Source organism: Hipposideros armiger, unplaced genomic scaffold (assembly GCF_001890085.2).
Source record: "Hipposideros armiger isolate ML-2016 unplaced genomic scaffold, ASM189008v1 scaffold_953, whole genome shotgun sequence".
Classification (NCBI taxonomy): Eukaryota; Metazoa; Chordata; class Mammalia; order Chiroptera; family Hipposideridae; genus Hipposideros; species Hipposideros armiger.
Genome location: NW_017732303.1, coordinates 232,508 through 259,861, shown reverse-complemented (window position 1 = coordinate 259,861; position 27,354 = coordinate 232,508). Strand labels below are relative to the sequence as shown.

General features: G+C 35.9%; 1 protein-coding gene across 5 annotated transcripts in view; it reads left to right on the top strand.

The window, feature by feature from the left end:
- Positions 1 to 27,354, top strand: part of BLVRA (biliverdin reductase A) — a 92,278-nt gene that overhangs the window by 57,720 nt on the left and 7,204 nt on the right. For 4 of the 5 annotated variants that reach the window (XM_019630840.1, XM_019630836.1, XM_019630839.1 and 1 more), the window contains 2 exons: positions 13,392 to 13,499; positions 24,159 to 24,330. In XM_019630840.1, coding sequence (XP_019486385.1) covers positions 13,392 to 13,499; positions 24,159 to 24,330 — 280 coding nt within the window. The remainder of the gene's footprint in view (positions 1 to 13,391; positions 13,500 to 24,158; positions 24,331 to 27,354) is intronic. The other variant, XM_019630837.1, reaches the window with a different exon arrangement.

Sequence of the window (27,354 nt, the reverse complement as noted above, 5' to 3'; positions counted from 1 at the left end):
CAAAAAACAAATAAAAAAAACCTGAAAGAAACAAAGGAACAATATAAACAAAGAAACAAATACTCATAGACATAGACAATAGTTTAGTGGTTACCAGAGGGTAAGGTGGAAGGGGGATGGTAGATGAGGGTAAATAGGATCATATTCTTACACCATGCACAAGAATAAATTCAAAATGGGTTAAAGACTTAAATTTAAGACCTGAACTCCTAGAAGAAAATATAGGAAGTAAATTTGCAGACATTACCTTAGTAATATTTTTACTGATATATCCTCTCAGGCAAAGAAAGCAAAAGAAAAAATAAACATGTGGCATTACATCGAACTAAAATTTTTTTTCACAGCTAAGGAAACCATCAATAAAACAAACAAGTATCCTACTGAATGGGAGAAATATTTGCCAACAATACATCTGATAAGGGGTTAATTCCAAAATTTATTTAAAAACTCATACAACTCAACACAATGGAACTACCTTATGACCCAGCAATTCAACTCCTGGGTATCTAGCCAAACAAATTCAAAACACTAATTTGAAAAAATATATGCACCTCTATGTTTAGTCAGTGCTATTCACAATAGCCAAGATATGGAAACAACCAAAATGCCTATTGATAGATGATTGGATAAAGAAATTGTGGTATATTTATACAGTGGAGTATTACTCAGCCATACATAAATGAAATATTGTCATTTGCAATGAAATGGATGGACATAGAGAATATTATGATAAATAAGTCAGATGGAGAAAGACAAATACCATATGATCTCACTTATATGTGGAATCTAAAGAACAGAATAAATGAGCAAAGAAAACAGAAATAGACTCAGAGATATGAAGGGAAAAAAACTGAGGGTTGCTAGGTGGGAGGGGGTTGGGAATGGGGAAGAAGGTAAAGGGATCAGAAAGTACAAATTAGTAGTCACAATATAGCCAGAGGGATATGAAATACAGTTTGGGGAATATAATCAATAATGTTGTAAAGATTTTGTAAAAAAAAAATTTTTTTAGGGGGTCAGATGAGCACTTGTCTTATTAAAAAGACCACTTCATGGGCTGTGTAGATGTCTGTCCACTGCGCTGTACACCTGAAGCTGAAGCTGAATAGTATTGAATGTCAACTATAAAATATATACCGGGGGTGCCAAAAAATGTGTAAATGTATTCACCTTTTGTTATTGGTATATATTGAGTATTACAGTTTTTTTTTAAAGATTTTTATTGGGGACTTCAGGGATGGGAATAGTGCTGGGGAATTGGAGGAAGGGGAACAGATGAGTTGCTGTCCTTTTGTTCTTCAGTCTAGTTGTGGAGGACGTTGCTTCACTGGCCCAAGTTGGCACCATCGCTGCGCTCTTCCCGGTAGACGCAGATCAGTTGCTGGCTTCTGGACAGCCACTCACTGTGGCTGCTGGCCGCTCACGCTGGCTGCTGGCTACACACGGTAGCCCATGGCAACCCACTGCCACAGGGGCTGCAGCCTACGCCATCGCCGGCGACCCACGGCAGCCCAGCGCCAGGTTGAGCTGTTGTTCAGCTTCTTAGCTGTAGAGGGCAGTGTCACTGGCCCTCATATAGGGGATCTGAACCGGAGCTCTCTGGCGTCCCAAGCCAGTTCTTAACCATCGCGCCACTCGGTCGGCCCCAAGTATTACAATTTTAAAAACAGTTTTCCTTTCTTAAAATGTGTGTACATTTTTTTGGCGCCCTCTGTATATATAGTCACAGGATGTGTAGTACAGCATAGGGAATAGTCAATGGAATTGTAACAGCTATACATGATATCAGAGGGGTAGTAGATTAGGTGGCGGGTTATCACATTGTGAGGGGTGTAAATGTCTAACTATTTCATTGTTTTGTATACCTAAAAGTAATAAAAAAAAAGGATATGCGTTGTGATATGAGTAACAAAGTGGGACATTGGAAATGTAAAATAATAGATTCTTGCATGCAATTGAAGTTGTTATTAATTTAGATTATTAAATCTTTAAGATATTTTATTAGTGAAAGTAGGGTATTTTTAAATACCCTTCATAACCACATACAGATACCTACGGAAGATACACAAAAATAATCCCCAAAATACAAAAGAGGCCAGTAAGAGGGGAAAAGGGACAAACTACAAGAATATTACAGACAATGGTTAACAAAATAGCATTAAAAAGTAGTAATAAGTAATAATAATAGCATTAATAATTACTTTTTTATCAGTAATTATTTCAAATGTAAGTGAATTAAACTCCCCAATCAAAAGACATAGATTGCCTCAATGGATAAAAAGGTCTAGCTATATACTATCTTCAAGAGACATTACATCTAAAGACACATGTGGACTAAAAGTGAAAGGATTGAAAAAGTTATTCTATGCAGATGGTAAGCAGAAGAGAACAGAATTGCTAGCCATACTTTTATGAAACAAATAGGCTTTAAGTCAAAAAGTGTCATAAGAGATAAAGGACATTGTATAATGATTAAAGTTAGGGTTAATTCACCTAACACCAGAGCTCCAAAGTATATGCACCTAACATCAGATCTCCCAAATATGAAGCAAACATTTACAGATGAGGGGACACAAAAATAGGAGACTTCAATACCCCACTTTCAGTAATGGATAGGAAAAGTAAATGGATGATCAAGAAGGGAAACAGAGGACCTTGAACAACCATTGGAACCTTACAAACATACACAGAATATGTCATCCAATAACAGAAGAATATACGTTCTTCTCAAGTTCACATGGATCAATCTTCAGGATAGACTACATGTAGGCTACAATGTCTTAACACATTTAAGAAGATTGAAATCATACCAAGTATCCTTTCAAACACAATGAAATGAAACTAGAAGTCAATAGCAGAAGAAAAATGGAAAACCCCACAAATATGTCAAAATTAACACACTCTTAAACAGTCAATAGATGAAGGAAAAAATCACAAGGGACATTAGAAAATATATTGAAAAAAATGAAAATGAAAATACAACATACCAAAACTTAGGGATGTAGTGAAAGCACTACTAAGAAGGAAGTTTATAGTTGTAAATACATTAAACAGGAAGAAAGATCTCAAGCCGGCATCCTAACTTTACACCTCAAGGAACTCAAAGAAGACCAAACTAAATAAAAACATCAGAAAAATATAAAATAATAAATATTAGAATAGAAATAATGAAATAGAGAGTAGAAAAACCATAGACAAAAATCAAAGAAGCTAACAGTTTATTTTTAAAAATCTATAAAATTGACAAATCCTTAGCTAGATAATCTATGAAGAGAGAAAAGACTCAAATAAAATGAAATGAAATAATGAAAGAGGAGACATTACAACAGATGACACAGCAATACATGGATTACAAAAGACTACTGTGAACTTATATACTCCAGCAATTGGATAACCTAGAAAAAATGGATAAATTCCTGCAAACATGCAAAAACACCAAACTGAATTATGAAGAAATACAAATCTTTACAGACTTATAACTAGTACAGAGATTGAAATTAATCAAAAACCTCTCAACTAGAAAAACCCAACACCACATGGCTTCACTGGAGAATTCTACCAAATATTTATAGAAGAATTAACACCAATCCTCTTCAGATTATTTTTTTTAATTGAACAGGAAAGAATACTTTCAGGCTGGCCGAGTGGCGCATTGGTTAAGAGCTGGCTTGGGATGCCAGAGGGCCCTGGTTCGGATCCCACATATGAGGGCCAGTGACACGGCCCTCTACAGCTAAGATGCTGAACAACAGCTCAACCTGGAGCTGGGATGCTGTGAGTCGTCGGCAATGGCGTAGCCTGCAGCTCCTGCTGCAGTGGTTTGCCATGGGCTACAGTGAGTAGCCAGCAGCCAGCATGAGCAGCCAGCAGCCGCTGTGAGCGGCTGTGCAGAAGCCGGTGACTGATCTGCCTCACCCGGGAAGAGAGCAGTGATGGTGCCAACTTGGGCCAGTGATACAACATCCTCCACAACTAGACTGAAGAACAAAAGGACAGCAACTTGTCTGTTCCTCTTTCCCCAATTCCTCAGCGCTGTTCCCATCTCCTAATTCCCCAATAAAAATCTTAAAAAAAAAACACAGAATACTTTCAAACTTATTTTATGAGTTCAGCATTACCCTGATACCAAAGCGAGTCAAAGATACAACAAGGAAAAAAAAAAAACAGACGAAACAATATTCTTTTTTTTTAATTATTGGGGTGACAATTGTTAGTGAAGTTACATAGGTTTCAAGTGTGCAATTCTGTAATACATCTGTACATCTGTATATCACATTGTGCCACTGTCACAGAAAGTGTGCCTAGGCCTCAACCCAGGCATTGTAGTAGTTTTGTGTGCACCTGATACTAGGGCTCTGGCTCCACTACTGGTCTCAGTGCCACTTAACCAGACTAGGTGCCAAGAGTGATCTCCTTTATTGGAATTTTCTGTCATGGGCCACAAAGGAAAATAGGAGGATACTAACATCCTTTACCTCTGAGAATCCCAATAGCCTTACCTGTGGCTGCCAACTGCAGGACCTCCACAGAGGGCCACAGAAGACCCCCACAGACACTGAGCTCATGACAACTGCTTGGAGACTGCCACTGTGCCCTTGCAGGAAAAAACAGAACAGAAAAAAACACTGCCTCACAACCAGCTGGCACAGTTGCAGCAACCATCAAGTGAAACTCTTTCTTTACTGAAGCCAGTCCTAAAAGGCTGGAGAGATGAATGCTTCCTCAAATGCATAGACACAAATGCAAAGCCACCAGAAACATGAAACCCCCCCAAAAATGACACTACTAAAGGAACACAATTTTCCAGTAACTGACCCCAAAGAAGTGGAGATCTATAAGTTACCTGAAAAAGAATTCAAAGCAATTATTTAAGGAAGCCCAGTGCAATTCAAGAGAGCACAAATAGACAACAAACTCAGGAAAACAATGCATGAACAAAACAAGCATTTCAACAAATCATAAAAACCAAACAAATTTCTTAGCTAAAGAATACAATGAATGAACTGAAAAATGCAGTGGAAGAAAGGCTCAATCAGGCAGAAAAAAGAATCTGCAAAATTAAAGGAAGTTCTCTTAATATTATATAGTCAAGGGTGAAATACATTTGAATGAAAAAATTGAGGGATGCATACATGAATTATGGGACAGCATGAGTTGAAATAATATTCACATTATGGGCATCCCAGAAGGAGAAGTGAGAGTAAAAGGAATAGAAAACTTATTTAAAGAAGTAATGTCTGAAAACTTCACAAATCAGGGAGAGAATGGCCATCCAGGAACATGAAGCCCAAGGATCCTAAATAGATTCTACCCAAACAGACCTTCACCTAGACCAAGGGTCAGCAAACTTTTGAAACAGAAGAGCTCAGCCAGTGGTTGGCAAACTGTGGCTCACGGGCCACATGCAGCAATTTGGGTATGTACATGTGGCTCTGAAGTAAAATTGAAAGTGAAAATAAAACTATCATAGTTTTATTTATAATATTACTTTAAATTTTCCTTATTTGTAAAAATATATTTGTGGCTCTCAAATAATTTGTAAATTGTTGTGAGGGACAGGATTGGCTCTTCCAAGGGTTGGCAAACTTTTGAGATGGAATGTACCCAAAGAGTCGCATGTGGCTCATGAGCCACAGTTTGCCGACCCCTGACCTAGACACATTGTAATCAAGATCTCAAAGATCAGATAAAATTTTAAAAGCAGCAAGAGAAAAAGACTGATCACATTCAATGGAATCCTGATAAGGCTATCAGCGTATTTCCCAGCAGAAATCTTGCAGGCCATGAGAGAGTGGAATGAATTCAAAGTGCTCAAAGAACAAAAAACAAACAAACAAAACTGTCAAATCAGGATACCCAGGAAAGCTGTTCTTCAGACATGAAAGAGAAATAGACTTTCCCAAACAAATAAAAGGTGAGGGAATCTTTCACCGTGCCTTACAAGAAATAGCCTGTTAATGAATGAGTACTTAATGAGTTCTTGGAACTGAAATAAAATGATGCTAATAACATGAAAATATATGAACATATAAAGTTCACTATAAAGGTTAAATTCAAATTCAAATATAGTCAAATTCAAAATATTCTATTACTACAGTGGTACTTTGTAAATTACTTGGAACTCTAGCATATAGGTTAAAAGAAAAATGTTAAAAATAACCAGCTACGGTTATTTTTGTTAATGGATGCACACTATTAAAAAAGTGTAAATTGGGACACAAACAGCATAATTGGGGAGGGAGTGAATTTGTAGAGTTTTTTTTATGCAATTGCATTTAAGTTCTCAGCTTAAAATAGACTGTTATAACTATAAGATGTAGTATGAAAGTCTGGTAATAACAAAAAAAATTCTATAATATATGCACAAATAATAAAGAGAAGAAAGCATAACATGAAAAAAAATCAACTCACAGAGACAGCAAGAAAGTACAAAGGGAACTATAAGACAATAAGAAAGCAATTAATAAAATGGAAATAAGTGCTTATCAGTAATTTCTCTAAATGTAAATAATTTAAATTCTCTAATTAAAAGATATAGAATAGATTAATGGATTAAAACAAAAAAGGATCCAACAATATGATGCCTACAAGAGATTCACCTAAGCTTTAAAATACTCATAGTGAAGGGATGGAAAGTATTCCATGTAAATGGAAACCAAAAGAGAACAGGGATAGCCATACTTATATCAAACAAAATAGATTTTAAGTAAAACATTTAGAGATAAAGTTCATTAGATAATGATAGAGGTGTCAGTTCATTAAGAGGATATAACAATTATAAATATATATGCACCCAATATTAGAGAACTTAATATATTAAACATTTACAGATCTGAAGGAAGAAACAGACAGCAATGCAATAATAGTAGGGGACTTCAATACCCTGCTCTCATCAATGGGTAGATCATCCAGACAGAAATACAATATGGAAATAATGAATTTGAATTTAGACCAAGTAGACCTACAGACACAGAATATTACAACCAACAGCAACAGAATACCCATTTTTGTCAAGTATCATGGACTATTCTCTAGGATATATCATGTTATATCACAAAACAAGTTTTAACAAATTTAGTAAGATTCAAATCTTATCAAGTACCTTTTCTGACCACATGGTATGAAATTAGAAGTCGGTAACAGGAGGGAAGCTGGAAATTCACCAATATGTGGATTAAACTGAAAAACCAATGGATCAAAAGGAAATAAAACATTGAGACAAATGGATATGGAAACACAAATATTAAAACTTACAGGGTTCAGCAAAAGCATTTCTAAGAGGGGAATTTATAGTTATAAACACATACACTTAAAAAAAGATCTCAAATAAACAACCTAACTTTAATCTCAAGGAAGTAGAAAAGGATGAACAAACATCAAAGAGAACAAAATAATAAAGAGTAGAACAGAAATAAATGAAACAGAGACTAGAAAGACAATAGAAAAGATCAATGAAGTTAAGAATTGGTTTTTTGAAGATGAACAAAATTGACAAAACTTAGGCTTACTAAGAAAAGAAGGGAGATGACTCAATAAAATTATGAATGATGGAGGAGACATTGTATCTGATACCACAGAAATACAAAGGATTACAAGAGACTATTAAGAATAATTATATACCAACAAATTAGATAACTTAAAATAAATGGATAAATTCCTAGAGAAATACAACTTAGCACAACTGAATTGAGAAGTAATAGAAAAACTGAACAGACTGATAATGAGCAAGGAGATTGAATAAGTAATCAGAAACCTCCCAACATGTAAAAGCCAGATGGCTTCACAGTTGAATTTTACCAAACATTTAAAGATGAATTAATACCAATCCTCAAACTCTTCCAAAAGATTGAAGAGCAAGGAACACTTCCTAACTCATTTTATGACATCAGCCTTACCTGATACTAAGCCAGACAAGGACACTAAAAGAAAATATAATAAAATTACAGCCTGATCTCCATGATGAACATAGATGCAAATATCTTCCATCAAAATACTAGCACTGAATTCAAGAGCACATTAAAAGGGCCATATTCCATGATCTAGTGGGATTCATTTCTGGGTTTCAAGGATGGTTCAGCATATGTAAGTCAATAAATGTGATACACTACATTAATAATAAAGGATAAATATATGATCATACGTTAATTGATGCAGAAAAGTTATTTGACAAAATTCAACATCCTTTCATGATAAAAAGCTCTCAATAAACTAGGTATTGAAGGAATGTTCTTCACTGCAATACAGATTATATAGAGAAGCCCACAGCTAACATTATCTACAGTGGTGAAAAATTAAAAGTCTTTCCTCTAAGATCTGGGTCAAGACAAGGATGGCTGCTCTCACCACTATATGCTATTTAACATAACACTGGAAGTTGAAGCTGGAGCAGTTAGGCAAGAAAAAGAAAGGCATCCATATCAGAATGAAAAAATTTAAATTGTCTCTGTTTGCAGATGACATGATTTTATATAGAGAAAACCCTAAAAACCACCAAAAACTACTATAGAAGTAATAAATTCAGTAAAGTTGCAGAATACAAAATTAACATGCAGAAATCAGTTACATTTCTATACACTAGCAATGAACTATATGAAAGAGAAATTAAGAAAGAAATCCCATTTACAATACCATTAAAAACAACAAAATACTTAGGAATAAATTTAATGAGATGAAAAACATGTACACTGAAAACTCTAATACACTGATGAAATCTACAAATAATTGAAAAATATCCCTTGTTCTTGTGTTGAAAAAATTGATATTATTAAAATGTCCATACTCTCCAAAGCAATCTGCAGATTTCCAACGGCATTCAAAATTCCAATGGCGTTTTTCACAGAAATAGAAAAAAACTGTCCTGAAACTTGTATGGCACCACAAACAACCCCAAATAGCAAAATAAATTCTGGGAATGAAAAACAAAGCTGTAGGCATCACACTTCTTTATTTCAACCTATATGACAAAGCTGTAGTTACCAAAACATGTGGTGCTGGAATAAAAACAGGCACACAGACCAGTGGAATAGAGTAAAAAGCCCAGCCATAAACCCATGAATATACGGTCAACTGATTTCTGCCAAAGGCACCAAGAGCACATAATAGGAAAAGGATACACTCTTCAGTCAGTGGTACTGGGAAAACTAAATACCCACATGAGGAAAAATGAAACTGGACCCATATCTTACACAAATTAAAAAAAAATTACTTGAAATGTATCAAAGACAGATGAAGCCATAAAAACGACTTACCTGAAACCATAAAACACCTAGAAGAAAACATAGGGACAAATCATTGAATCCTTGACATTGGTCTTGGCAGTACTTCCTTGGATGAGACACCAAGTGCTCAAATGAAAGCCAAAATAAACAAATAGGTCTGCATAAAACTAAAGAGCTTCAATACAGCACAGCAAACAATACATTGAAATGGCAACCTACAGAATAGGAAAAATATTTGCAAATTATATTGCCAAGAGCCGGCTCGACAGCCGTGGCCCCTGGATGCGCAGGCCAGGAACCCACTGAACGAATGGTCCTTGAGCAGGATTGATCGGCGCGAGGAAATGAGAAATTAAAGAATGGCATAGACACCAAAGGATTAGGAGGGTCACTGACTGTGGATGGCAATCAGGATAAATTTTATTAAAAGGCATAGTGCTTATATAGAGAGCAAGTTCCTCTTTTACCAGGAATAAACCTTGTCTAAGCATAGGGGTTTTGTTAGGGGGGTTTGGGGGAAGGAGGAACCAATGTTCCTGAATTAGAAGTTTGGAGGTGAGATAATGTCTTGGCAACAGGTTACATGATCACATAGCATAAGCTAATAATATATTTTAAGCAAAGTGAAACTTAAGGCAAATAGCAACTGTCAGCAAGTCCATGATGGAAAAGTCCCAAAAGTTCATAAGTCCATAGACAATAACATCTGAGGGTCTGATGGTTGTGGTTTAGGAGCTTCTGCTTTTCCAAGGCACAGGAGATGAGCTGGGCGTTGTTGGGTTACTGATTTTAGCAGTCCCCTTTTTTGCTGTTCAGCTAACAAGCAGCTTTGCAGTCTTTTTCTCAGCACACAGAACTTGGGGGTCTTTAGCCACCTGTCATTCTCCACCTACAGTCAACCTAGAGTATCAGTACTCTGAGATGGCTCCTAACACTATATATTTGATAAGGGGTTAATATCCAAAATATAAACAATTCATAAAACTAATAGCAAAAAAGCAAATAATTCAGTCAGAAAATGAGTAGGAGATAAATACATGTATTTCCAAAGAAGACATACAAATAAATGGCCAGTGGATGTATTAAAAGGTGCTCAACATCACTATTCATCACAAAAATGCAAATCAAAACCACAATGAAACATACCCTCATATCTATTTGAATAGCTATCATGAAAAAGACAAGACAAATGTTGGCAAGGATGCGGAGATAAGGGAACCCTCATGCACTGTTGGTGGGGTTGTAAATTGATGCAGCCACTGTGGAAAACAGTATGGCAGGTCTTTAAATTTTTTTAAATGGAACTACCATATGGTCCAGCAATCCCACTCCTGGGTACATGTACAATGGAATTGAAATCAGTTTGTCGAAGACATATATGCACCCCCGTGTTTATTGCAGCATTGTTCACACAGTAGCCAAGAGATGGAAACAACCTAAATGACCTTTGATGAATGAAAGGATAAAGAAAACATGACATATGTTTAGAAATGATATTTTTTGGCCATGAGTAAGAAGGAATCCTGCCATTTGCGACAACATGGATGAATCTGGAGTGTGTTATGCTCAGTGAATAATGCCAGATATAGAAAGACATATAGTGTATGGTTTTATTTACATGTGGAATCTAAAGACAAAAAAAATTCGTAGAAACAGAAATTAGAGTGGTAGTTACCTGGGGCTTTGGGGAAGGGAAAATAGAGCAATGTAGATCAAAGAGTACAAATTTTCAGTTATAGACAGAATAAGTTCTGTGGTTCTAATGTACTTTATGGTGATTATGGTTAATATAGTAGTGTGTACTTGAAAGTTGCTGAGAGTAGATCTTAAGCATTCTCACCACACACACACACACACATACAGTTAACTCTTTGAGGTAATGAAGTGTTAAGTATCTTCATCATTTTTTTTCTTTATTTTTTTAAATTTTATTGTTAGTTTCAGGTGTATAGAACAATGCAATAGTTATCTTTTTCACCCTTACAAAGTAACGACCCCCCTCCCCCATCTACTGCCCTCCCACCCCCAATATCATGCTTATCTATTACAATTCCATTGACTCCATTCCCACTCTCTACTCCATGTCCTGTGACTATATATATATATAATTCTAGTTGACATACATTATTATTCAACATCAGCTTCAGATATACAGTGTGGTGGTCAGGCCTCTACACCAACTATGCAGTGGTCTCCCTAACAAGACATGAGTCCATCTGGCCCCCTAAAAAATATTTACAACATTATTGATTATATTCCCCAGACTGTCTTTTCTATCCCTGAGGCCATATTGTAGTTACCAATTTGTATTGTCTCATCCCTTAAGTATCTTCATCTTGGTAATCATTCCAGAGTGTATATGTATGTCAAATCAACATGCTATACACTTTAAATATTCACAGTTGTATTTGTCAGTTATTTCATCAATTTAAACAAAATGAAAAACTATGAAGAAATTAACAAAGATGCATACATACTACAAAATAATCATCAGACTCCATTCAAATTTCTTAGTTTTTCTAATAACATTTTTTAATAGCAAAGTGATTTAGTTCAGAATCACATATTGTCTTCAGTTGGCATATCACTCTTAACCTCTGCTGCAGTTCCTCAGTCTTTCCTTGGTATTTAGGAAGTTTACAGGCCAGTTATTTTGTAGTATGTTCCTACATTTGGGTGTGCCTGGTGTTTCTTCATGATTATATTTGGAGTATGGATCTTTCATAGGAATATCATAGAAGTGATCTTATGTTCTTTGCATTGCATCCTATCAGGTGCTATGCAATTTTTTTTTAATTAAATTTATTGGTGGTGACAATGGCTAGTAAAATTACATAGGTTTTAAGTGTACAATTCTGTAATATATCATCTGTATATCACATGGTGTGTTCACCACCCAGAGTTAGTTCTTCTTCCATCAACATATATTTGACCCCTTTTATCCTCATGTGCCACCATCCCCCACCCTTACCCTCTGGTTACCACTAAACTATTGCCTGTGTCTATGAATTTTCATTTCTTTGTCTTGTTCCTTTGTTGCTTTCAGTTTTATATCCCATGTATCAGTGAAATTGTATGGTTCTCAACTTTTTTGTCTTACTTATTTTGCTTAGCATAATAATCTCAAGATCCATCCAAAAACCGCAATGAGATATCACCTCACACCTGTTCGAATGACTATCATCAACAAGACAAATAATAAGTGTTGGAGAGGCTGTGGAGAAAAAAGAACCTTCATACATTGTTGGTGGGAATGCAGATTGGTGCAGCTATTGTGGAAGGCAGTGTGGAGATTCCTCAAAAAATTAAGAATAGAGTTACCATATGACCTAGAAATTATTCTCCTGGGTATAGACCCAAAAAATCTGAAAACATTGATCCATAAATATATATGTGCACCAATGTTCATTGCAGCTTTATTTACAGTGGCCAAGACATGGAAATAACCAAAGTGTCCTTCGATAGATGGTTGGATAAAGATGTGGTATATACACACAATGGAATACTACTCTGTCATTAGGAAAGATGAAATACTGCCATTTGCAACAACATGGGTGGATCTTGAGATTATTATGCTAGGTGAAATAAGTCAGACAGAAAAAAGTCGAGACCCATATGATTTCACTGATATGTGGGATATAAAACTGAAAGCAACAAAGGAACAAGACAAACAAAGAAGCAAAAACTCATAGGTACAGACAATAGTTTAGTGGTTGTAGATGAGGGTAAATGAGATCAGGTATATGGTGATGGAGGGAGAACTGACTCTGGGTGGTGAACGCATGGTGTGATATATAGATGTGTTGCTGAGTTGTACACGTGAAACCTATGTAACTTTACTAACCATTGTCACCCTAATAAACTTAAGAAAAGAAGAAGAATCTAATTTTAGCTCCTCTCCATCAATGCCAAGAATCCCTTTTCTTCTCCGTGTTTCTTAGATTTTTATGCTGCACTATCCCCTTTTGTCTAGAACAGAAGCTAACATTCACCTGTCTCTCGGCTCTCAGATCTAATCTTGCCTTTGGGGAAGGTGGATACAATCTTGCTCTTCTAGAATTTTGTTTTTGTTGTAATCTTAGAACTGATAATACCTACAGCTGGGGTGTGTAAGGGTATATATACAATTGATGTTGACTGCTATTTTTATTAAACTTTTTTTTGTCATGACAGGGAAAGTATTGCATGAGGAACATGTTGAACTCTTAATGGAAGAGTTTGCATTCCTGCAAAAAGAAGTGGTGGGAAAAGAACTGCTGAAAGGATCTCTTCTCTTCACAGGTCAGTTTTAGGTGGGATCACAGGTCATGCATAACTGGTGAGGCCAGGATGCTATCCAGGTTCTTTCCTAGCTCTCTAAAATGTGAACTAGGGTTTATTTCCACTAAAGATTCTCTGGCTGAGGGCCATTTTAATTTTTAATACATCCACAAACAGTAAAAATATCTATTTTTCTTATTTCCCCAAATGTGATTGAATTCCTTATATAAGGGCCTTGGGTAAAAGGTGTGTCAGAGATCTTAAGCATAGTTATGCTTCTGTCCCCATCCACTAAGTAGATTTCTCTCTCATGAAATCTTAACAAGCTGGAGATTATTTTTCCATAGGAGGCTGAAAATGAAACTTCTCTTTTTAAAAAAAGACTGAGAGAAAGGTCATTAGAGAGGAGAACATACTACTTTTTGTGGAGCAAAAGAACATGCTAACCCCTTTCATCCTCCAGCACATTACAAGGACATTGGCTGTGGCCACAATACTTGATCTACCATATATTTGGCTATTTACTGTATGTTGTTCATTCTTTGAGCACCTCCACTAGCAATAGGAAATAAGCATCCTGGAGCCTCCTGTCCTTGCAGTCACCTTTGGATGGACTCTTAACCTGTCCCTAGGATATCTGTCGCACCTTTCCTGAGGGCTTCTATTATAGAAAGGAAACTCTGACATGGCTTGGCATTGTTAAATTGTAAAACCATTAATCTATTCATGAGTTTCCAGAAAATATAATGGTAGCTCATTTCAAAATCCATCTTCATCACTTAAAATGATATAATGAGAGTTGTGGCAACAAATAATAATATCCATTAATTAGCACAAGGAACTGCACTAAGCATATGGCATGCATTATTTCATGTTAATATGCTAAACCTATAAAGTAGGTATTTATTACCCCCAGTATACAGGTAAAATACTAAACTCAGAGAGGTGAGTAGCTTCACAAAGTTGACACGATAGTTATGTGGCAGAGGCAGATTGGAGATTAGGCCTCTGACAACATGACTTAAAATTTTGATGGCTGCTTAGTCCTCTCCAAAGAACAAGAGCAAACAGTAACCAATGCAGAGGAAGCCACCTTTCTTTTGTAAGTTTGATACATAGGTCCTAGTGATTTCAAACCATGTCGTCATGAAAATAATAACTTCTGTTTGCTTTTTAAAATAATTTTTCAATTGCAGGTGACATAATATTACATTAGTTTCAGGTGTACAACATAGTGATTAGACATTTATGTAATTTATGAACTGACCACCCCAATAAGTCTGACCCATCTGACACCACACATTATTATTACAATATTATTGACTATATTCCTTATGTTATACTTTACATCCACATGATTGTGTTTTTAACTGGCAATTTGTACATCATAATCTCCCTTCCCCCTTTTCACCCTTCCCTCAAATCCCCCTACTATCTGGCAACCATCAGTTTCTTCTATATGAGTCTGTTTCTGTTTTGTTTATTTATTTTGTTCTTTAAATTCAACATATAAGTGAGATCATATGGTATTTGTCTTTCTCTGTCTGACTTATTTCACTTAGCATAATAATCTCTGGGTTCATCCATGTTGTCACAAATGGCAAGATTTCATTCTTTTTTATGGCTGAGTACTATTCCATTGTATAAATATACCACATCTTTATCCATTCATCTATCAGTGGACATTTAGGTTGCTTTCATAGTTGACTATTGGAAATAATGCTTCAATGAACATAGGGATGCATAAATCTTTTCAAATTATAAATTGGATTTCTTTGTATAGATACCCACAAGTGGAATTGCTGAGTCATAGGTCGATCTGTTCAGGTCCTCTGGTCATTTTTTTATATCAGATTGTTATTTTGCTGTTAAGTTACATGAATTCCATATATATTTTGGCTATTAACCCCATATCAATGTATCATTGTCAAACATCTTTTCCCATTCAGTAGGTTGTCTTTTTGTTTTATTGATGGTTTCCGTTGCTCTATAAAAACTCTTTGGTTGAGTGTAGTCCCATTGATTTATTTCTTTTCTTTTGTTTCCATTGCCTAAGGAAACACTTCAAAAAAAAATTACTAAGAGCAATGTCAAAGTGTATACTGCCTGTTTTTTTGTAGGAGTTTTATGATTTTGAGTTTAAGTCTTTAATCCATTTTGAATTTATCCTTGTATATGGTGTAAAAAAGTGATCCAGTTTCACTCTTTTGCATTTGTGTGTCCAGTTTTCTCACCACCATTTATTGAAGACACTGTCTTTACCCATTGAATATCCTTCCCTCCTTTGTCGTACATTAATTACCTATATAGGTATGAGGTTATTTCTGAGCTCTCTGTTCTGTTCTATTGATCTATGTGTCTTTTTTATGCCAATACCATGCTGTTTTGATCACTGTAGCCTTGTCATATAGTTTGATGTCAGGTAGCATGATACCTCCAATTTTGTTCTTTTCAAAATTGCTGTAGCTATTTAGGGTCATTTATGGTTCCATATAAATTTTAGGATTATTTTTTTCTAGTAATACGAAAAATGCCATTCGTATTTTGATAGGGATTGAGCTGAATCTGTAGATTGCTTTGGATAGTATGTACATTTTAACAATGTTGATTTTTACTATCCATGAGCACAGTATATGTTTCCATTTATTTGTATCTTCTTCAATTTCTTTCTTTAAGATCTTATACTTTTCCAAGTACACATCTTTTACCTCCTATGATAAATTATTCTAGGTTTTTTTATTTCTTGGATACAATTGTAAGTGGAATTTTTTTTAATTTATCTTTTTTATAGCTTATTTATAAAAATGCTACCAATTTCTGAATATTAATTGTGTACCTTACTACTTTACTGAACTAATTTATCAGCTCTACTAGTTTTTTGGTGGACTGTTTAGCATTCGCTATATATAGTATTATGTCATCTGCAAATAATGAGAGTTTTACTTCTTTCTTCTCACTTTTGATGCTTTTTTATTTCTTTTTCTTGTCTGATTGCTGTGGCTAGGACTTCTAATACTATGTTGAATAAAATTGGTGAAAGTGGACATCCTTGTCTTCTTCCAGACCTTAAAGAAAACACTTTTAGCTTTTCACTATTGAGTATGATGTTAGCTGTGGGTTGGTCTTATATGGTCTTTTTATGTTCAGCTATGTTCCCTCCATTTCCACTTTGCTGAGACTTTTTTTTAATCAAAAATGAATGCTGGATTTTGTCAAATGCTTTTCTGAATCCATTGATATGATCATATGATAGTTATCTTTTATTTGGTTTAAGTGGTGTATCATGTTAATTGATTGGCACATATTGAATCAACCTTGCATCCCATGAATGAATTCCACTTTATCATTATGTTGAATATATTGCTGAATTCGTTTTACTAATATTTTCTTGAGGACTTTGGCATCTATGTTTGCCAGGCATATTGGCCTATAATTTTATTTTTCTTTCTTTCTTTTTTTTTTTTTTTGTAAAGTCTTTGTGTGATTTTGGAATCAGGGTAATGGTGGCCTCGTTAAATGAGCTTAGGAGCTTTCTATCCTCTTCAGTTTTTTAATAGTTTGAGAAGGATCAGTGTTAATTCTTTGAATGTTTGGAAAAATTCACCTGTGACTCCATCTGATTTAGGACTTTCATTTCTTGGGATTATTTTGATTACAAATTTGATTTTTTATTAGTTATTGGTCTGTTCAGATTTTCTGTTTCTTCTTGCTTCAGTCTTAGAAGATTATTTCTAGGAATTTATCCATTTCTTCCAGATTGTCCAATTGTTGGCATACAATTATTTGTAGTATTTTCTTGTAATCCTTTGTATTTCTGTCATGTCAGCTGTCACTTGTCTTTCATTTCTAATTTTATTTATTTGGGCCCTCTCTTTTTTTTTAGCTGAGCCACCCTGCCACCTGTTTGCAGCTCAGCAGCAGCTTAGCTCAGGAATCGAACTGGCAACCCTGTTGCTCAGAGCTCGCCCTCTTGAGTGAGCTCTTAAACAACTGAGCCACTCGGTCGGCCCCCCTCTCTCTCTTTTTTTAATTCTTTGAGATGTTTTTTTTTCTTTGATATGTTTTTTGTTTCTTGCAGTAGGCCTGTATTGCTATTAATTTCCTTCTTAGAAGTGCTTTGATTGTGTCACATAGATTTTGGGTCAATATTTGTTTTGTTTTTCATTTGTCTCAAGGTTTTTTTAAATTTTCTCTTTCATCACCCTGTTAACCCATATCATGTTACTTAACCTCCAAGTGTTTGTGTGTTTTTCAGTTTTCTTTTGTAATTAGCTTCTAGTTTCATACCATTGAGATCAGAGAAGTTGCTTGATATGATTTCAATCCTCATAAATTCATTTAGACTTGTTTTCTGGCCTAATATGTTGTCTATCCTTGAAAATGTTCCATTTGCACTTGGAAAGAATGTGTATTTTTTTCTTTAGGGTGAACTATTCTAAACATATCAATTAAATTCCTCTGGTCTAATGTGTCATTTAAGGCCACTGTTTCCTTGTTGATTTTCTCTCTTGATGATCTATTCATTGATGGAAATGGGGGTATTAAAGTTGGTTACTATGTATTACTGTCGATGTCTCCATTTATGTAAGTCAATATTTGCTTTATATATTTAGGTGGTCCTATACTGGGTGCATAGAGGTTTACAAGGATGTATCCTTTTGTTGGATTGATCTTTGTATCATTATGAAATGCCCTTATTTGCCTTTTGTTACAGCTTTTGTTTTACAGTCTGTTTTATCTGATATAATATTGCTACTCCAGGTTTTTGTTTGTTTGTTTCCATTTGCATTAAATCTTTTACACCCCTTTACTTTTAGTCTGTGTGTATCTTTTGATCTGAAATGGGTCTTTTCTGGGAACATATGTATGGGTCTTTAGTTCTTATTCATGCATCCACCCTTAGTTGTTTTTTTTTTAGTTTAGTTTGCTCATTTATTCACTTCTTTAGATTCCACATATAAGTATGGTATTTGTATTTCTCCGACAGATGTATTTCACTTAGCATAATGTTCTCTAGGTCCATCTATATCGTTGCAAATAGTAAGATTTCATTCTTCTTTATAGCCGAGTAATACTCCATTGTATAAATGTACCACAGTTTCTTAATCCAGTCGTCCACTGATGGGCATTCCAAGTCTTGGTTATTGTAAATAGTGCTGCAATAAACATAGGGGTGCATATATTTTTTTGAATTAGCATCTTGGATTTCTCTGGCTAGATCCCTAAGAGTGGAATTGCTGTGTCATAAGGTAGTTCCATTTCCAGTTTTTTGAGATACCTCCATACTGATTTCCATAGTGGCTGCACCAATCTGCAATCCCATTAACAGTGCACCAGGGTTCCCTTTTCCCCACAACCTCGCCAGCACTTGCTGTTTGTTGATTTATTGATGATAGCTATTCTGACTGCAGTGATTTTCGTTGTTGTTTTCATTTTTATTTCTCAAATGATTAGTGAGGTTGAGCATTTTTTCTTATGTGTTTTGGCAATCTGTGTGTCCTCCTTAGAGAAATGTCTCTTCATGTCTCTGCCCATTTTTTAATTGTGTTGTTTGTTTTTTTGCTGTTGAGCTGAATGAGTGTTTTATAAATTTTGAATATTAACCCCTTATCAGATGTATCATTGGCAAATATCTTCTCCCATTCAGTAGGCTGCCTTTTTGTTTTATTGATGGTTTACTTTGCTGTGAAAAAACTTTTAAGTATGATGTAATTCCATATATTTATTTTTTCTTTTACTTTTCTTGCCCAAGGGGATATATCTGTAAAAACATTACTCAGGGTAATGTCTGCAAATTTACTCCCTGTATTTTCTAGGAGTTTTATGGTTTCAGGTCTTAAATTTAAGTCTTTAATCCATTTTGAATTTGTTCTCATATATGGCGTAATTTTAGTTTAATTTTTTTGCATCAGGTTCAGTTGTCCCAGCACCATTTATTAAATAGACTGTCTTTACCCCAATGTAAATTCTTGCTTCCATTGTCATAGATTAAATAACCATATATGAATGGATTTATTTCTGGGCTCTCTATTCTGTTTCATTGATCTATGTGTCTTTTAATGCCAGTACCAGTCTGTTTTGATTACTATAGCTTTGTAGCATGAATTCATGTCAGGTAGCGTAATGCCTCCTACTTTGTTCTTATTTCTCAAGATTGCCATGGCTATTCGGGGTCTTATAAGGTTCAGTATAAATTTTAGGATTATATGTTTTATTTCTGAGGAAAATGTCTTTGGTAGTTTGATAGGAATTGTGTTGAATCTATATATTGCCTTAGGCAGTATGGACATTTTAACTATATTAATTCTTCCTATCCATGAACATGGCATATGTTTCCATTTATTTGTATCTTCTTTGGTTTCTCTCTTCAATGTCTTATAATTTTCTGAGTTTAGGTCTTTTACTTCTTTGGTTAAATTTATTCCTAGGTATTTTATTGTTTTTGAAGCAATTGTTAATGGGATTGACCTTTTGATTTCTTTTTCTGATAGTTTATTATTGGTGTATACAAATGCAACTGATTTCTGAATATTAATTTTGTATTCTGCCACTATACTAACTTTATTAATCAGTTCTAATAGTTTTTTTTGGTGATATCTTTGGGGTTTTCTATATATATTATCATGTCATCTGCATATAATGACAATTTTACTACCTCCTTTCCAATTTGGATGCCTTTTATTTATTTTTCTTGTGTGATTGCTATGGCTTGAACTTCCAGAACTATGTTGAATAAAAATGGTGAAAGTGGGCAGCCTTGTCTTGTTCCTTATCTTAAGGGGAAAGAGTTTTGCCTTTCCCCATTGAGTAAGATGTTAGTTGTGGGTTTATCACATATGGCCTTTATTATATTGAGATATGATCTCTCTATTGTCACTTTGCTAAGAGTTTTTATTATACATGGCTGCAGGATTTTGTCAAATGCTTTTTCTGCATTTATTGATATGATCATATGATTTTTATTTTTGATTTTGTAATGTATTGTATCACGTTAATCTATTTGTGGATATTGATCTAAACTTACATACCAGGAATGAATCCCACTTGATCATCATGTATGTTCTTTTTAATGTGGTGCTGAATGCAGTTTGCTAGTGTTTTGTTGACGATTTTTGTGTCTATGTTCATTAGGGTATCAGCCTGTAATGGGGTTTTTTTTTGTAATGTCTTTATATGGTTTTGGGATCAGAGTAATAGTGGCCTCATAAAATGTGCTTGCGTGCCTTACCCCATTCTGGATATTTTGCAATAGTTTGAGGAGAATAGGTGTTAATTCTTTTTTGAATGTTTTGTATAATTCATCTGTGAAGCCATCTGGTCTAGGACGTTTGTTTGTTGGGAGCTTGTTGATTGCTAATTTCAATTTCTTTGGTAATATTCGGTCTGTTCAGAGTTTCTGTTTCTTCTTGATTCAGTCTTGGACCACCTTTTGTCTTGTGATTGGAGCTTTTAATCATTTTACATTGAAAGCAATTGTTGATAGATATGTACTTATTGCCATTTTAGTATTCATATTTTTCAAATTTTATTTCTTCTTCTTTTAGAAGCCTCTTTAACATTTCTTGTAATACCTGTTTGGTGTTGATGAACTTCTTTAGCTTTTTCTTGTCTGGGAAGCTCTTCATCTGTCCTTCATTTCTAAATTGTAGCTTTGTTGGATAGAGTAATCTTGGTTGTAGGTCCTTGCTTTTTATCACTTTGAATATTTCCTGCCACTCCCTTCTTGCCTGCAAAGTTTCTGTCGAGAAATCAGCTGACAGTCTATGGGAGTTCCCTGGTGGATAACAAATTGCTTTTCTCTTACTGGTCTTAAGATTCTCTCTTTGTCTTTATCCTTTGGCACTTTAATTATAATGTATCTTGGTGTAGGCTTCTTTGGGTTAATCTTATTTTGGATTCTCTGTGATTCCTAGAGTTGTATATCTATTCCTGTCATCATGTTAGGGAAGTGTTTTTGTTATTATTTCTCCAAGTAGGTTTTCAATCTATTCCCCCCCCCCTCTCTCCCTTTCCCTCTCCCTCTCCCTCTCTCCCTCCCTCCCTCCCTTCCTCCCTCCCTCTTTCCTTTCTTCTGCTTATGGTATCCCTATGATATGAAAGTTGGTATTCTTGATGTTGTCCAAAAGCCCCTTAATCTAGTCTCATTTCTAAATAATTTTTTCCTTCTTTGGATTGGGATTTTTATGCTACCTTGTTTTTCAAATCGCTGATTTAATCCTTGGCTTTTCTAATCTACTGTTGATTTCATCTAATGTATCCTTCATTTCAGTTATTGAATTGTTCATTTCGACTAGTTGTTTTTTAGGTTTTATATCTCCGTTTTTATGTTTCCTGTTTATTAAAATTCTCACTGAGATCACTGAGCATCCTTATAACCAGTGTTTGGAACTATACTTATCTCCATTTCATTTAATTATTATTCTGGAGTTTTATTCTGTTCTTTCATTTGGAACATAGTTCTTTGTCTACTTATTTGGCTGACTCCCTGTATTTGTTTTTATGTGTTAGGTAAATCTGCTATGTCTCCTAGTCTTGGTATTGGCCTTATATAGTAGGTGTAGTATGTAGTAGGTGTCCTTTGTGGCCAAGTGGCACAGTCTCCCTGTTCACCTAATAGGGTGCTCCCTGTTTGTCCCTTTTGTGGGTTCTGGGTGCTGTCCTGTTGTAGTTCAACCTTGATTACTGTTTTGATGTCAGTGGGGGTGACTGACCCTCAGGCTGCTTGGCTATGAGGAATGGCCATGACTATAGTGAATGAGCTATTGTGAAGATTGCAACTCCATGAAACAGGATTTGCTTTAGCAGGGCTCATGCCTACAGAGTCTACCTTTTGGGTTTGTCATTTGTGAAACTGGTTGGATGGTCCTCTGTTGTGGTCTGAAGCCAGCCATCAGGTATGTCATTTCATGGGCCTCTTGGGTGGGGCTCTGGTGCAAGCCAAGGTCAGCCACTACTTATGTCTGGCCTGGGCCCACCTCATAGGTACAAAGTGACCTGGAGAGGTTTCCATGCCCCTGGACTTGAATGTACTTGGGCAAGGCTAAGCTGAGAACCGAGACCAGCTGCCACTAGTTTAAGGCCACTTAGCAAGAGGTTTGGGGGCACACTGAGATCCAATGCTGCTTGCTTGGGGTTTGTCAACTTTTGCGAAATTTTAGGAAAGTTCACAGCTTGAGCTCAGACAAGAAGTTTGTGTGGAAAAGCTGCTGGAAAAGGTTCATGTCAGGTGTGTAAAATGGCTGGGGCAGGGTCTCAGGGAATCACCAGGGTGGGGCAAAGGGTGATAGCCAGTTTAATGGAGAGCTCTAATATGGTGCCCATCTGCCCCTGCATACTGGGTGGAGGGAGGGTTCAACAAAGGAGCAGTGGAGTCTTCCAGCACTTCTTTCTCTAGATTGAGTTTTCCCAAACCCTGACCCTCCAGCTCTCACTCTATAGTTAGTAAATTTAGCTCCTCTCCTTATGTCCCTGGTGCTTTTTGAGCTGCTTTCCCAGTGCTGGAGCTCAGAGCGAATGAGTTTGAGTGAGTTATCTGTGTGTGGGCTTTTTAAGAGGAACGCCTAAGTCTCCAGTAGCCTTCTATCTCACTCACCAGCAATCCTTGCTGGTTTTCAGAGCCAGATATTTTGGGGATATTTTTCCTTGGCACTGAAGCCCTGGTCTGGGGAGCCTGGTGTGGGGCTGGGACCCCTCACTCCTCAGGGGGACCTATGCAACTAAAATATCTCTACCATTTCTTAATTGTACACCATGGGTATGCAGCCTACCAATTTCGTGTCTCTGCCCCTCCTACCGGTCTCTGCATGGGTTCTTCTTTATATTCCTAGTTAGAGGAGTTACACTCAGCCAGTTTTCAGGTGGTTCTCAATAATGGTTGTTCTGTAATTTAGTTGTATTTTTGATGTGGTCATGAAAGGAGGCAAGCACAGTGTTTATCTACTCCACCATCTTTACTGGAAAGCTATTTGCTCTTATTTATAACTCACCTTTTTTAAAAATATATTCCTAATTATGAATTGTTGTAAGTCAGTAACAAAGTTATAAGAAATCTTTGGTTTATAGAGCAATGTAACAGGTATGAAGTCTTTTAAATCTAGTTTATGTTTAAAATTTAGGCTAGGGAGAAAGAGAAGTAGCATATGATTAGATTTATCACACAAATACTCTTGAATTGTACTTTTGTTCAAGAAATCATGAAGACTAAGAAAACACTTAACATTATCAATTTTCTTGATATTGATATATTTTATAGGTATTGCAGTTTTCTTCATAGTTATCATGATGCCTTCACTTTCTTGCCATTTACACAGATAGTTATATGGTATTTAATGTATATGCATATGTTTGTATAAGTATATGTTTGTTTACATACACACAGATATTAGAAGCCTAAATCTGTTTTAATGACTGGATGGACTGCTGGTTTTAATAAAATGTTTTATTATACTAACAAAACTGATTTAATAAACAAGAAAAAATAAAAGTTGACATTTAGGCATCTGAGTTTTCATCTGTGTTATTTGTCATTTTGCACACCCATTTGGTAAGGCAAGGTTGCATTGTCTTGATCACTCAGCCATATCTGTTCTCTCCCTGTCATATTTGTGTATTTCCTTCCCCTGATCTCCAGCTGTCAGTCACTTACTTCTCAGTTTTCACAGTGTTTGTGATTCCCCACAGCTGGCCCATTGGAAGAAGAGCGGTTTGGCTTCCCTGCATTCAGTGGTATTTCTCGACTGACCTGGTTGGTTTCTCTCTTTGGAGAGCTTTCTCTTGTGTCTGCCACTTTGGAAGAGCGAAAGGAAGATCAGTATATGAAAATGACTGTGTGCTTGGAGACAGAGAACAAACGGTAAGTTGTGAGAAAGTGTGAGGAGAAGGACACTTAAGGACATTGTCCTGTGTTCAATGAAGTGAATCTAGAGAGATCCCAAAAGGCCAATACCCCCAGCCTCAACTCCAGAAGGGCTGTCTGCTTTGGCAGACCAAAGAGGTACTAAGCTTTCACTTATATTGCCTTATTTCATCCTCACAGCCCTGTAAGATAAATAAGACAAACATGGTCCCCTTTGCTAGTAAGTAAATAGAGGCTTACAGAATTTGAGCAGGTTGCCTAAGCCATACAAGTGAGCAATATCAGATCTAGTAGCCTCTGTGACCTGAATTTTTTCCAACATTTTATTGTGAAAGTTTCAGACATATGGTGAAGATGAAAGAATTTTGCAGTGAACACCCATACAATTACCACCTAGATCCTGCTATTAATGTTTTACCCTGCTTGCTTATCATGTGTCCAAATATTCATCCCTTGGTGTGACGAAAATGTAAGGTTCTATTTATCAGCTTTATGATCACATCATAGTGTTCCCAAAATGTCCTGATTTTTCATTTCTCATACCAAGTTTTTTTCAACAGAAGTATATTTACAAATTTCTTTGAAAAGCATTTCAGCTCTGTAAAGTAAAACAGCAAGGGTTTTAAAGTGTTTCTATATGTGTTTTCCAGGTAGGTGGATCTTTTGGTAGTAAAATAAACAGACCATTGGGTGTTTACAAAAAGAGAAAAATATTTAAGTCTGTGAATGAAGCCTGATCAATGTGCATTTTCAGGTGTATCCTCTTTGCAAGGGAAAGGCAGAGGTCACAAATGAAGGTAAAACATGCAGGCAGAGCTTAGAAGTGCCACATGTGGAGTGAGAGCAGTGGTGGCCCCTGTCTGTAATTCTAACCATGTAGAATCACAGCCATGGTCATACCTGTCCACAGACAGGTGCTGTCCCCTGTATTCAGAACTAAAGGTATTTCAAGATGCTGCAAGAGTGCAAGGAAGAGGAAACTGGAGAGGTCAGATCACACTTCGTAGAGGAGGAGGTGCTATGCTCAGTCTTGAGATTTGAATAGGAGTCAGGAAACAAGTTGTGAGGGAAGCAAGGCTGACTCTCATTATTACAAAGGGGAGGCAAGTATCAGGTGAGGGGTTGGGACAGATGGCAAATACCTTATTGTAATTTCTTAAATTCATATAATACTTTCCACCTCACAAATTGCAATTTTAATCTCACACCATCACTACAACATAGGTAAAGTTATGTACTTAATATTTATTTTTACTGATTAGGAAATTAAGGTAGAGGAAATATCCTGACATTTTTGAATTCCCTCAAATTCTAACACTCTATATGATATGGAAGAACATGAGAAATTTTCTTAGGTGAATCAGAATATTTGGAATATCTCAAATTTGTTTTTATTTGATGTTACTAAATAGCATTAATATTAATCTTTGTCATCATATTTGGGAAGGTTTGTAAAGATTGTACCATGAGCTTTTAAAACCAGCCATAGTTTGAAACTAATATGTTAATTGTCAACACTACCTCAATAAAACAAAACAAGACAAACATGCAAAAAAAAAAAACTAGCCATGGGAATTAATTTTTTATAAGTTAGTCCACTTTTTTGTTAGAGTTTGTAATAATCATTTATTTTTTTAAAATTTGAGTCATAACCAAAAAATTTTAGTTAATAAATTGAGCACCTTAGTTTTACTAGTTTACTAATTTAATTACTTTTACTAGATTCTTTGCCTGCCCTGAATATGAACTTTTGATTTACAGGTTAGCATTGATTCATACATGGATCATTTTAACAACTTACAGAATAGGAAACTTGCTGAACTGCCCTGCTTGGTTTACATGCCCCATGGTATAAGTATGTGATGTGACAAAGTCATGCCTTCCTGTCCTGTGAATGCAGCTCTAGCTTCTGGCTTTGCTTGGGCCTCTTTTCTCTCTCTCCCCCAAAGTTTATCTCAATCTGTAGGCCAGAAGTTATTCCAGCTATAAGTAAATGTGTTTTCATTGCTTGTTAGTACACATTAGGATCCTCTGCCAGTTGTTTCCAGACACAATTTCTTAAGTTATAGCTACCTTCAAACAACAGTGGCATGGAGCAGAACCCAGCAGGGGAATGGGAAGAGAGGAGGCATGATCTTGAAAGGTCACAATAAAAGGACTAGCAAGACGGGTCATTACTTGAAACTCTGTTGTATAAGTGATAGTATTAGCTAATGTTTATTGAGTGCTTACTATGTGTCAGGTACAGGCTTAGAACTTTTACAGGGATTTTTTAATTTAATCTTTACACTAACTCTCTTAAGTGGGTATTGTTATCAACTAGGAAACAGACTCAGAGAAGTAAAAAAACTTGCCAAGGGCACAGGGCTGGCTTTACTTTGTCACTGAAGGGCAAAAGTGATTGTGTGAGAATCACATTTAATCACACTTAGGCAGCCTATCTCCAGTCCCCAAATCATCATACCTCTCGAAAAATACACAGGAATGTCATGAGAAAGGAAAACCATGGAAAACAGCCTTATCTTTACCTTACCATAGTCCTCACCTGTCAGTGAGGTAGGCATCATTTGCCTCAGATCCCAGAGTAATCTAGGAAATCCTAGTGCAACTTACTCTCAAGTCCATGTTCTTTGCATTTTACCAGCAGTTTTCAAACTATGTAAAAATAAGTATTAGAACACTTTTTCACCCAAATCTTATGTGGACAGCCAGTATATAGAAGAGGTACAAGTTTCAACTCCTATTGAAGCCAGTTGGTAGGAGTGGTGCCAAAGCCATGCATGCTCCTGCTTCCTTGTCCTTCAGGAGTGAAGAGCACTGTCAGAAAATGGCCACTGCCACTATTCTTGAAGACACATGCTGTGTTGCTGGGGTCCTACCTCGGCGTTCCAGTGAACAATACCTGAAGTGGGGGTCGAGGTTTAAGGAAAAAAAGAGACAAAGAGACAAAGAGGGTCCAGGAGGACTGGAAGCATTCTTAGCAACCAGCCACGAGTTTATTTTTCTTCCCCATTATATACC